The 12,114-nt window shown below is 38.7% G+C and overlaps 1 protein-coding gene across 1 annotated transcript in view; it reads left to right on the plus strand.

Annotated features, from left to right (window-relative positions):
* The window catches only part of RAB22A (RAB22A, member RAS oncogene family), a 52,626-nt gene extending 48,104 nt beyond the window's left edge, over nt 1–4,522 (plus strand). Inside the window, exon 7 of the mRNA XM_064382547.1 lies at nt 3,469–4,522. Coding sequence (XP_064238617.1) covers nt 3,469–3,566 — 98 coding nt within the window. The 3' untranslated portion in view covers nt 3,567–4,522. The remainder of the gene's footprint in view (nt 1–3,468) is intronic.
* Nucleotides 4,523–12,114: the final 7,592 nt, after the last annotated feature.

Genomic DNA, 12,114 nt, shown 5'->3' on the forward strand with positions numbered 1-12,114 from the left:
ATCTCTACTAAAAATACAAAATTAGCTGGGCGTGGTGGTGCATGCCTATAATCCCAGCTACTTGGGAGGCTGCAGCAGGAGAATCACTTGAACCCAGGAGGTGGAGATTGCCGTTAGCCAAAATCACACCATTGCACTCCAGCCTAGGCAACAAAAAAAAAAAAAAAAAAAGGAAGGTAGTAATCTATGCCAACAGTGAAAATTCTTGTATAAAAACTAGTACGTACATATTCATTTTAACTGTGAAAAATAAAACCTGTATGTTCACAAAGATTAGAAAAATTGAGAGAGATGTACATAGACTTTGTTGTTCACTGGTTTAGTAAAACTGCATGAGCACAGTGCCTGGCACACTGATTTTGTATTGAAGTGTTATGGACATACAGAAATGTGCACTTATCAGAAGTGCAAGGCACAGTGAATTTTTGGAAACCAAATATACTCCAGTGCTTGGCACTCTCGTTGGGACATGGCAGTTCCTACACCCAAAGGTAACCATCTTGATACTAATTCTTCAGATTGGTTTACCTATTTTTGTTTTACATATATTTTATACTTTATATTTTGTAAAATATTCTGTTTCTTCTTTTGTGTCTGGCTTCTTTCGTTCTGCATTACATTTTTAGACCATCCATATCACTGCGTCTAGCTGTGAATAATCCATTCTCGTGGCTGGTTTGTGTGTGTCAGTGTCAGAATCCGAGTTGTAGGGGTAAGGGGGAAAGTGAAGAATATCTACAAGTAATTTACATCCATCCTGCTGTTGATAGGCATTTGGGTAGCTGTTTCCAGTTTAGAGTTATTACAAACAGTACTGCTCCAAACATTCTGATCTTATTCTTTGGTGAACATCTGTACACATTTTTGTTAAGTATATTTATACTCACAAGAAAAATTGCTGGTCACTGAGTATGCATGCATTCAGTACAGCTTTACTGCCAACCAGTTTTCAAAGTGGTGGTTGTATTAGTTGACACCCGTACCAGTAGTATATGAGAATTGGGTCACTTTTTGTCTCTGGTTAGTAGGCAGTGATCTACATTTTCATGACAGTTAATGAAGTTGAGCACATTTCCAAATATTTATTTACATTTATCGTATCTACATATCCTCCTTTGTGAAGTGCCTGTTAAGTCTTTTACCTGTTTCTCTATTGGGTTACCTGCCTTCTTCTTTGTATTTTATAATTCTTTATTTTGGATATGAGCCACTTATTGACTGTATATTGGAAGTATCTTCTACTGTATGGCTTGCCTTTCATTTTTTTAGTCAACTCTTTCAGTGAATCCAAGTTTTTAATCTTTGTATAATCTGATTTATCCTTATTTTCCTTTATGTTTAGCTGCTTTCAGTTTTTGGTTGCTATTTCAGAAATCATTACCTATTCCCAGCTCATGAAAATATTCTCCTCTGCTTTCTTCTAAAAATATTATTTGTTCCACAATTTTTGATGTCATATTTCATAGATGTCTGTGATACCAGGTATATTTCAATATCCATTTATTGAGAATAATGACAGGAAGCTTCAGTAAAGCTTTTAAACAAATTTGTAGTATATTCACAGCAGTGTCTAGTCATTTGAAAAGTAGTTACAAGACACTGGGAGATACTTTCTCAGTGTGGAAACTGTGCTGCGTACTCCCCACACAGATCTGCAGACAGCTCAAAGTGATGGAGGCTCAAGACTTGACAGCTAAGAACCTGAGAGTCAGCAGAGGGGCCATCTTAGCTTTGTTAATGTCCATTTATTCCATGTTTACAAAATACCTCTATGTCAGGTATTGTGTTGTTAAGATACTGGAAATATAAAGATGGACAGAATACTGGAATCATAAAGGTGGACAAATAGGATCTCTTCCCTAAAAGAGCTTAGGGTCTAATGTGAGGGAGATAGTCATGTAAACAGATATGAGATATGTAATAACCTGTTTCTGGAGTCCTGATTGATTGCACTGTCTGAGATGCTGGAGAGTAAGGAAGTGGGAGGGTGTCAGGAAACCCTTTGTACAAGAAGCAACCCTTGAGTTATCAGCCAGGTAGGTAGATGGGTGATTTAAGGATTCTCTCGAAATTGGCATTATGCTTCACGGAGCAGTAAAGTGAAACCTGTTCATTCTCATGCACTGTTGGTAGGAGAATATAGTGGCACAGCCTTTTCAAAGGGTAATTTGGCGGCATCTGTCAAAATTTAAATTGCACATTCTTCCTGCATTTGTGCTAGATAGACACTGGAATATAGTGTATGTGTCAGACAAATGACAGCAGTAGAATAGCGTGACTTAGCTCTTCCACTCCTGGCATTAATCCTACACATATACTCATAAATTCACAAAGATGCTTCTTGCATCTTTGTTAATAACATCAAAATATTGGAACCAAACTAAATATCCAGCAATAGAGAAATGGTTGAATGAGTGCTGGTACATCTATAAATGCAGTATTTTAGAGTTGTTAAAAGGAAAGTGGCAGGCCAGGCACAGTGGCTCACACCAGTAATCCCAGCACTTTGAGCAACCAAGGCAGCCAGATCGCTTGAGGTCAGGAGTTCAAGACCAGCCTGACCAACATGGCAAAACCCCATCTCTACTAAAAACATAAAAATTAGCCGGGCATGGTGGTGCACACCTGTAGTCCCAGCTACTCAGGAGGCTGAGGCGGGAGAATCACTTGAACCTAGGAAACTGAGTTTGCAGTGAGCCGAGATCATGCCACAGCACTCCAGCCTGGGTGATAGAACCTGTCTCAAAAAAAAAATAGTCGGCAGCTCTTTCTCCATGTACTATGATACCACAATCCCCAGGATATGTTGAGTGAAAGTATCAAGATGGAGAATGGTGCATACAGTTTGCTTTATTTCTTGCCCCATTTGGCCTTGGAAAGGGAAGGTGGGTAGGGATATAGGTGTGCCTGTGAGTGTTTGTGCATATATGTCTCTGGAAGGCTGCGTAAGAAATAGGTCACAGTGGTGGCCTTGGTCGTGAGATAGAGGAACAGCTGTGTTCTGATTGAACTTTTCAAAAATAAATCATATGTATTACCTACTCAGAACAAAATGTTCTAATGTGTGGCTTTTTTTAATTAAAAAACTTCGGCTAAGTGCTGTGTGATACCCTTGTTTGGATCCGTGGGGCAGCAACAGGACATGCGGAAAAACTGGTGCTATCTGAAAAATGTCTGGAGTTCAGGTGATGTGGCAATGTTGAACTCTTCATTTTGACAGATGTCCCATGGTAATATATCAACATTGGGGGAAACTGGGTGGGAGATATACAGGATCTCTCTGTATCATCTTTGCAACTTTTCTATAAATCTAAAATTATTCCAATATAAAGAGTTTATTAAGCTTTTTTTTTTTTTTTTTACTTCAGTGAAACTTGTCAAATTGCATCTGTAAAATTGTTGTGTCTGAGAATGGACAGATTTAGAAAGTAAAATCTCATTCCCTTCCCTCTTCTCATCTTGGTTTAGGTCGAAGAATTCCATCCACTGATGCCAACCCGCCATCCGGCGGTAAGGGCTTCAAACTCCGAAGGCAACCTTCAGAGCCAAAGCGGAGCTGCTGCTGACCGAACCTCAGCCTCTCAGACTTGATGATGAAGTAGGTGGTCCTGGAAGTTAACAGGAGGGCTGGGGTCCTGCCACCAGTTTCCACCTAGCCAGTCTTGAGTCTTCTCCGTGCAAAAAGGATTCATAGATATTGACCAGTCTCTTCTCCAAAGACTGCAGCAATGATATTTCAGTCTGTGGACTTCTATCATGTAAAGAATCTCTAGTGTACAAAGAGACTACATCATTGGCTTTTGACTTTGCTGAAAAGGAACATATAATTGTATGGATGGTAAGATTAAATTGTTGAGTAGTTTTGTAATCAAGATTTTATGTAACATTTGTAAAGGGAAAATTAGCACTTTTGTGGTTCATAAGGGAAAAAAAAGACCTTGTGGAGATTATAATTTCCTTGGTTTCTGTTACCACTGTTAGAGGGAGTTGTATCATTTATAGTAGGATGGTCTAAGTGGAGAAAGAACAATTATTATCTGAAGCTAAAATGGGTTATTTATAGGACTGATGGAAATGACTTCATCTCTGCCATCTCTAAAGCACTTTTCATTGAATACGTTAGCCTAGGATACGTACAGTAAATTAACAATGATAGCAGCAGATCCGTAGCTCACCCTGGGTTTGCTTCTGACCTCGTCATGTGTGTGCCACCAAACATGTTATTGGCACCTTTTTAAAATAAGCTCTCGTGATCAAGATGGTGATGGTAGAGAAGCTGCCTGGAATAAATTGAATTTCGTGTGTTCTAATTGACTAGCAATTGTTTAAAAAGGAAGAAGAGAGGAAGTAAAGAAGTTGGTGTAAATGCTGTCAGTTTTTTTTTTTTAACCCAAGTATTTTGGTGGGGAAAAACAAGTATCTGTTGCTTAGCATATGTAAAGTTGTAGTCTATATTTATGAGGCCATTGCTTAAAGATTATAAGTTATGTAAATACATTAATAAATTCTAAGTTTCATTTGACATTCCATTGAATCTTGCACCCAGTCTTGCGTATGCCCGCCCAGTTTTCAGCCTGTTAGCGGGAGACTCAAGCACATTGGTATTGTATAAAGGCATAGAGCACTTAGCATCAGGCTTTAGAGATTTCTCTGCCTTCCTTGCCACCCACCCGCCTCCTGCCAGATCCTGTCTGGAAATCATAATAAAGACATATGCCACTTTGACAAGCCTGACTAGTCCTTATGAGCCTTGGGGTAAAAGATTAAGCTCCAATCTCAAGTCATTTACCTGGTCTTGATAATAAGTTTCTTTTAGCTTGTACAGCAGCCTCAGACCAACTGTTTCAGGAGAGCTTTCCTTGTTAACAATTGAGCTGATCTTTCTGTTTCCTTTATTTTCCCCTGCCTCTGTTAGTGGTTAACACTCTTTTCCCTCAGGGAGCCTAATGAGGTTTTTAATATAATCTAAAAATAAAGCATTGAAGTGAAGTTGGTGAAAATTTGTTCCTGGTCTAATTTGGCACCCTTCCAACCTGAGTATTGTAGGGGAAGGAAATTTACAAGATTAAATAGGAAATGAAACAGCTTGAATTTCAAACTAAATTGTATTTCCAGAGCTATCCTTAAACTGAACAGCTGAAACTTTAAAAAATAATTGTTATTATTGTGTGCCTCCCACTTAATATGGATAAATTTTAATGGGAAAATTATAATTGAGATGAAGTAAAAAACAATTCCCTTTTCCCTGTTGTATATCTTAAGCGTTTGGAATTGTTTTCTTTCTCTTCTGAAATTATATAGAAAGAATGTAGATAGTAAAAATTCTAACTTTGTTTTGTTTAAAAGACGTGTGGATGCTCCATCCCCTGGATCTTGCTTCCTCCCCAGGGCTAAATTAGCAAGCTCCTAGAGAAGCCAAGTGATTCCCAGGGCTAGGCCCTTTACACTTGAAAGTAGTTTGACTTTTTTCTGTATACATCCAGATGGTTCCCAGGCATCTGGCTACCGCCCTAGTATATCCCTAGAATTCCCACTGCTGGGCCTCTATCTCCACGACAACAAAATAAAAACAGAGGTTGCTTGACTCATTACTGAAGAGGCAAAGCGTGTGTGACCCTTTCTATCTTACTTTACCAAAAGATGGTACGAATATATGACCTTCACATTTTTTCCACCAAACCCACCAGTAGCTGTTGGTGATTGTATGGTGTCTCCACGCATGGGGAAAGGCAAGGTCTTCTGAGCCTCCTCTTAACTGGTGAGGCATCTGGATGCGTCTGATCTTACCATGATGTTTTACTGTACCTACCCCAACATGGGTCCATCTTGTCAGGCCTTTGCTGATTTCATGATTTCTCACACTCCCTCCCATATGTAGGGCGTGATTCTGTTTTATTATAGCCACATGTTTTATTAACAGAATAAGTGATATGAAGCGTATACTTAGGCATTTCTGGGCCCCTTCCCTCATTTTCATCAGTGTGTCTAAGAAGTTGACTTGGCTCTGTTTCTCATGTAATATCCTTTTAATGCTTAGCAACAACAACAAATTGCCGTCTCAGATCCATAATCCATACTCAGTGAAAGCAGGGAAAAAAACGTTTTTACTTATTTTGTTTGTTTCTAAAATGCAAAGATGAATATTAAAGTCAGAAGCAGTGTTTTATTTTGAACACATTTTGGATTATTAACCTGAGTAAGCAATGACCTAATACACATTTCATGTTTTCTTTAGAACAATTTCTTTTGGAGAAGAGGCTAGATTCAAAGGAATTGAGACATAGGCCCATCTATAAAAATTTTTTGGTTTGCTTACGATACAGGGCCATTTTTTAAAATGCTCAGAACTGAACAGAAGAGAAAATTATTAATTAGCTACAAGTGTATGTTGATTCTTTTCAGAGAAATTGAAATAAGCTCTTTGCAGGTGTCCAATCCTACAAACCAGTGGTCTCCAGAACTCTCTTTTCACACAAGTGTTTTTCTGATTCTGTGATAACTAATTAACTATCATCTGGTGATTAAAAGAACATAAAGTAAGATTATGATTAAGCGTTCTTCATTTTAAACTCTCTGTAAGAAGTGACTGGGGAGAAGTACCTACTGCAAGCCCTTCTGGTTCCAAATGAAACCTCCATCACCTGTTTGTCAGCTGCAGTCAGGATAAGTTCTGCACAAAGCAGCTGAAAGATTTTGTTCTTTTCAAAGTAACTTATTTTCTTGTGACCCTTTTACAGTATTGTTTGAAGTGCCTGCTCCCCATTGTGTACACACTTTCTGGATGTCTGAAAGGACCAGAACGTCTGTGTTAAGGCTTCATCTCCTCCTCTATGTGGGCTCCTGTCCTTCTCGAGATTATTGATTTCTCTTATTCTTACTTATCTAAAGGGAAAGGAAACCACCTTTAATTTCACAACTTCTCTTTAAGTCTTGTATGTACCTTTTTTTCTGTTCTCAAGGAGGGAAATTGGTCTAGGAGGCCCTTCTGAATTAAACTCTGGGAAATAGAGTAATGAAAATATCCTTTAGCTAACTTTCCTGTAGCTGTCAAACCAAAATGTCAGTATTTTTAGGGCATTGTGTTAAAATAGGAGATTTAGATTCCGATGACACTGCACTAATTGGCACATCAGCCTCCAGCTCAAAAAGGCGTTTGCTCATGGTTATAGGCATCTTTTAGATTCTAAGAGTGAATTACAAAATTCTTTTTGGTACTTTCACTTATTCTTTCAGAATATATCAAGGACGTGATTCATGGGCCCTTAGAGTATACCATACAGGTGCACAGTATGTTACTTAAATAACAGATGAGCCCCCCCAAACATCCACATGTCTCAGCAGGAACCTGTTAAGTATTGTGAAAACCCTTCTCTTGCAGGGAAAAATTATTGGAAATTCCTTAGCTATACTGGGTACTTGTTCTAGAACATTTGGGAATTGACAGCCCGCAAACTCAGGCTGGCTCTCCTCTCTAACCTCACTAGGCTATAAATACTCCTTCTAATTCTGTAATGAAAGTTAAATGACAATGACAAACTGGATAGTGAACCTGTAAAAATCACAATTTACATTTGTTTTAAAGGGACAGCTTTACCAAATTTGACTCCCAGAGATTTTCTACCTCTTAACAGTTAATATTTTTTAAAGGAAAGAATGGAATGTACCTTCAGAGGTCAAGCTGTTAACTATATACCTGCCTCCAGTTAGCTTGATTTATCAAAAGGATTTTTAAATGATTCAAGATAATGTTTAGACTATTTGTTTTAACTCCTGCTGTACTATGATTTAAAAAAAATAGTCTAAGCAACAAATTATCCAGGAGATAAACATGATACTTTATAGTTCTAGAAAAAAGGGAGTAGGGGTGGAATTTAGCCGAGAAGTTAAAAAAAAAACCTGTGAAAATGTCTCTTGACAGCGGAGTTTCTTGTCTTGACTTCTAGTGATAGAAATCCAGGCAATTTGATTATCTGATTTGCAAGAAACATTAATGGAATTCTGGGGCATTTGTCCTGTTTTATGTTCAAATGAAAGTCTAAAAAATATTAGAAGGGTATTACATTTTTCAAGAGCCTCCATTTTTTCAATCTAAGAGAATGGTAAGTGAGAGCCCTTTTATGATGAAGTTTCATTAGACATAATGTGGAAAGTGAATAAATAGAACCAAGAATCTTCATATTTCTTTCTTTGTCTTTCAGTATTCTCTTAGCATATAGGAAAATGATTTACTTTCCAAATCTAGAAGGACTTCCAGTAGCATAGATCAAGTTTAATTTGATGGTCTGTACCGTCAGAAATAACTAATCTGTGTTCTTTCCTTTTAGAGTATAATCAATTATAGGCAGGCCAGGATATTTTTGGCTTCAAAACAACAGGATTCATAAGCTTAATAAAAAAAAAATAAATCTCAAACCTTCCATCTATTCCTGTTATTACGTTGAACATTTTAGAATAGGAAGATTGAGATGTATCATTAGTAGATGGTGAAATTAAAACCATGGTGTCCGACAGATTTAACAAGGAAAGTTTAATTTATTGCAGGTTCATTTCTAGGTGTGTATGCTGCCCAGTGCCCTACAAAATGCGTCATAATTGCAACAACAAAATTCTGTTCATGAACAAGAATTCAAGTGCCAAGTCCTATCAGACAATTAAAAGCCCTAAGATAGTAATGATTTTTTCTTTTTCTTTTTCTTTTTTTTTTTTTTTTCCATTTTTTGAGATGGAGTCTCGTTCTGTCGCCCAGACTGGAGTGCAATGGCATGATCTCAGCTCATTGCAACCTGTCTCCTGGGTTCAAGCAATTCTCCTGCCTCAGCTTCCTGAGTAGCTGGGATTACAGGCACGTACCACACACCCAGCTAGTATTTGTATTTTTAGTAGAAACAGGGTTTCACCATGTTGGCTTATCTCAAACTCCTGACCTCAGGTGATCCACCCGCCTTGGCCTCCCAAAGTGCTGGGATTACAGATGTGAGCCACCACTCCCAGCCAGTAGTGATGTTTTTAAAGACCTTTTTTTAATTGACATTAAGACATTATAAGTTTTAAACTGTGGACATTGATAATCTAACAAACAAAACATCCCAGTTTTACTGATTCCACCTTTTGCTTGATTGAGGAACTTTTCATTGTTTAGGGAAACTGTTTAATGCTGTCCTGTGGAGGAAATTATCCTTAAAATAGCTTTTCGTATAGGGCCAATGATTTTGACTCAGAACTGAAATTGTTAAGGAAACCTCTGCAGCATGAACGTCATGTTGTAGAAGAGCTGGGCATACCTCTTCCTCTAGGCCAATTAGAGCTCACAGGCCCCCTCAAGTAGAATGGGGCCCACTGGCGTGAGCCCTCCCTATGCCCATGCCCGTGGTGGTGCTTGATTTTGCTTTGGGTTAATCCTCGTATCATTTCCCCATTACTTTTTAATTAAGTTTATACTTGAATAATCAGTTTTACTCCTGAAAAATTTTGAAGCCAGCACTTGAATTTGTTTATATTCACATACTTTGTATATGAAGTTATGACATTGGAGTTTATGAAACTGTCTTAACGTGGCTCATGCTTGTGACATCAGAGCAACTGGTCAGTTCATTGCAGGGTGAATTAGCAGCAGCTGGCTAGTCGGAGCAACTGATTAGTGGCTTGTTTTGTTTTGTTTTGTTTGAGATGGAGTTTCTCTCTGTCACCCAAGCTCAAGTGCAATGGCGCAATCTTGGCTCACTGAAACCTCTGCCTCCCAGGTTCAAGTAGTTCTCCTGCCTCAGCCTCCTGAGTGGTAGCTCTATTTTTTTTTTTTTAATTTCTGCATGAATTTATCCGCAGAAAGGTAGCTTTATTTTTAAACCATTTATTGTATTGTGTAGACAGAGCATTATTGCCCTGGAAAAGTTTTTTTTTTAACTCTTAGGCAGTTCAGTCTTTCCATCATTTCACTTTATGAGTCACTCACATAATCGTCAATCATTCCTCTGACCTTCTTAAGAATTTACATCTTACTGTCTCTGTGATTGAAGCAGACTTCTCACCTTATTTCGCTTATTCTTCTCATTTTTCTGTGGGCTCTCCCTTAGAGACACATGGCCCCAGCCACCTCCTCAGCATATGTGATAACACCTTTCCCTGCCGCCTTCCGTGGTCACAGCAGCAGAGGTTGCCCACCCTCTCCAGCTGGGGCTTTTTCTAACAGGCACTGTGAGAAATGCACAGGCCTGGGGTTGTGGGGAACAGAAGTTGGTTAGTGGGTACAGAAATACAGTTAGATAGAAGGAATCGTTCTAGCATTCGATATTACAGCAGGGAAACTACGTTTTACAATAATTTGTTGTATATTTGAAAATAGCTAGAAGAATCAGAATGTTCCCAAAGCAAAGGAAGATAAGCGAGGTGAAGGAAATCCCAGTTACCCTGATTCAGCCCATTAGACATTTGATACAGGTATCAAAATATCACAGGTACCTCAAAAACATGTACAACTCTTAATTTAAAATTTTTGAAAGAAAAGAAAACCGGCCAGAATATAAATAAGAAAGCCAAAGGCCAATTTTAGGTGAAGAACTCCAGTACTTCAGAAAGAGAAGAGCAGCACTGTCTTACTATGGGAATGTGACCAGTTGACAAAATATTGTCGTTCTTTGCCATTGGTAATAAGATGGTTAACATAAGTGGTCAGAACTTTGCTGAATTTGTAACAGAGCATTTGCTAAGAGTGTGAAAGTCCAAATTAAGTCGAAGAAAACAGCTACAGCAATGAGCCTACATGTAAAAAAAAAAAAAAAAAAAAGCTAAGCCGTCCTACCAGCAATCTCTGTTTCTCCTAAGAATGTCATGCCTTTTCAAGACCTGATGCAAGGAATAAGACATTTGTGCCTTTTTATAATAGCATCTCTTATGAAAGTAAAATTCAGTTGCTTACAGTTGTGGCCGCTTCGTAGCGCTATTAGAAACAGCCCAAAGGTATGGCCTTGGCTTCACTGCATGACACGTGGCCTGGTTACCTGTAGTGGAATGCTGCTGTGGTGGTTTGCCAAGTTTCTCTGGATGTTTGAAGACTTTATTTTTGCAGTCTTAACCTTGGGCTGGACCTAAGTCGATGTAAACCATATGATGTCTGTATTGTTCATAGATGCTGACAAAAGAAAACTAGACCTTTGGTTTTTCGTTGTAGGATTTTTCTTTTCATACCTGTGCTCCTAGTAGATAGCTTGCAAATGAAAGTTGATTTGCCATACCTTTAAATAATACTGTCTTAGCTTGAATATTCTATAATACACTTTTATAGAGTATAACATGCTGAGTCACTGTTTTGTTGTAAGAAAGGTGTGAACATTTTGTTAATAAAATATGTTTACAAATATATGTATTTGCCTTCCAAATGGTTTCTCTTTGTGATATTACTCATCATATGTTCTTCTTAACCAAATATTCTGAAGTCATTTTCAAATGACCTTTGGATACTGAAGTACCAGAATTTTGACAACTGTAGTGTCTGGTGAGCAGCAAGTTATTTGTATCAAGGTATTCGAAGCTTCCCAGCTTCCCATATCCCTATCCTACCCAACTCCTCCCTCTCCTTGCTCTTCAGTAGTTAAGACGGGGGGTTCTAGAGACAGGTCAGCAAGGCTACCAGTGAGCACTCAGAGGGAAGTTTGCTGCCCCGGAAGAAAGGAACAGGGCAACGCCCTTATGGAACAAATGGTCTTTCCTCATCTTCCATTATTTTAGGGATTTCATCAAAGATGCTAGTCTTTCTATCCCAGTGTTGACTTGAACCCTGCACCCCCAGTAGTCTTTATTGCCAGCAGAAGCACTGGTTCACACAGAGCCGTGTCCTCTTTGCTGTTCCTTTTAGGTAGAAGCACATTTGCCTGTAGAGTGTAGTTGTGCCAAAGAGTACCTACAAGTTCAAGTGAGGGAACCAGAGAGAGCAGAGAGGGCTTGAGACAGACACTTGGATTTGAGTCTCACCAGAGCATCTTTCCAGGCCTTGTGGCCCTAGACAAGGTCCTTAACCTCTCTGACTTGTGTTTCCTTCATCTTCACCAAGGGAGGATAGCTTACCGCATGTGGCTGTTGGTGGGATACCGATAGCTGTCATTTAACACAGCATTAACAATG

The sequence above is a fragment of the Aotus nancymaae genome, unplaced genomic scaffold, assembly GCF_030222135.1.
Source record: "Aotus nancymaae isolate 86718 unplaced genomic scaffold, 86718_ANA_hifiasm-v0.15.2.pri h1tg000029l, whole genome shotgun sequence".
Classification (NCBI taxonomy): domain Eukaryota; kingdom Metazoa; phylum Chordata; class Mammalia; order Primates; family Aotidae; genus Aotus; species Aotus nancymaae.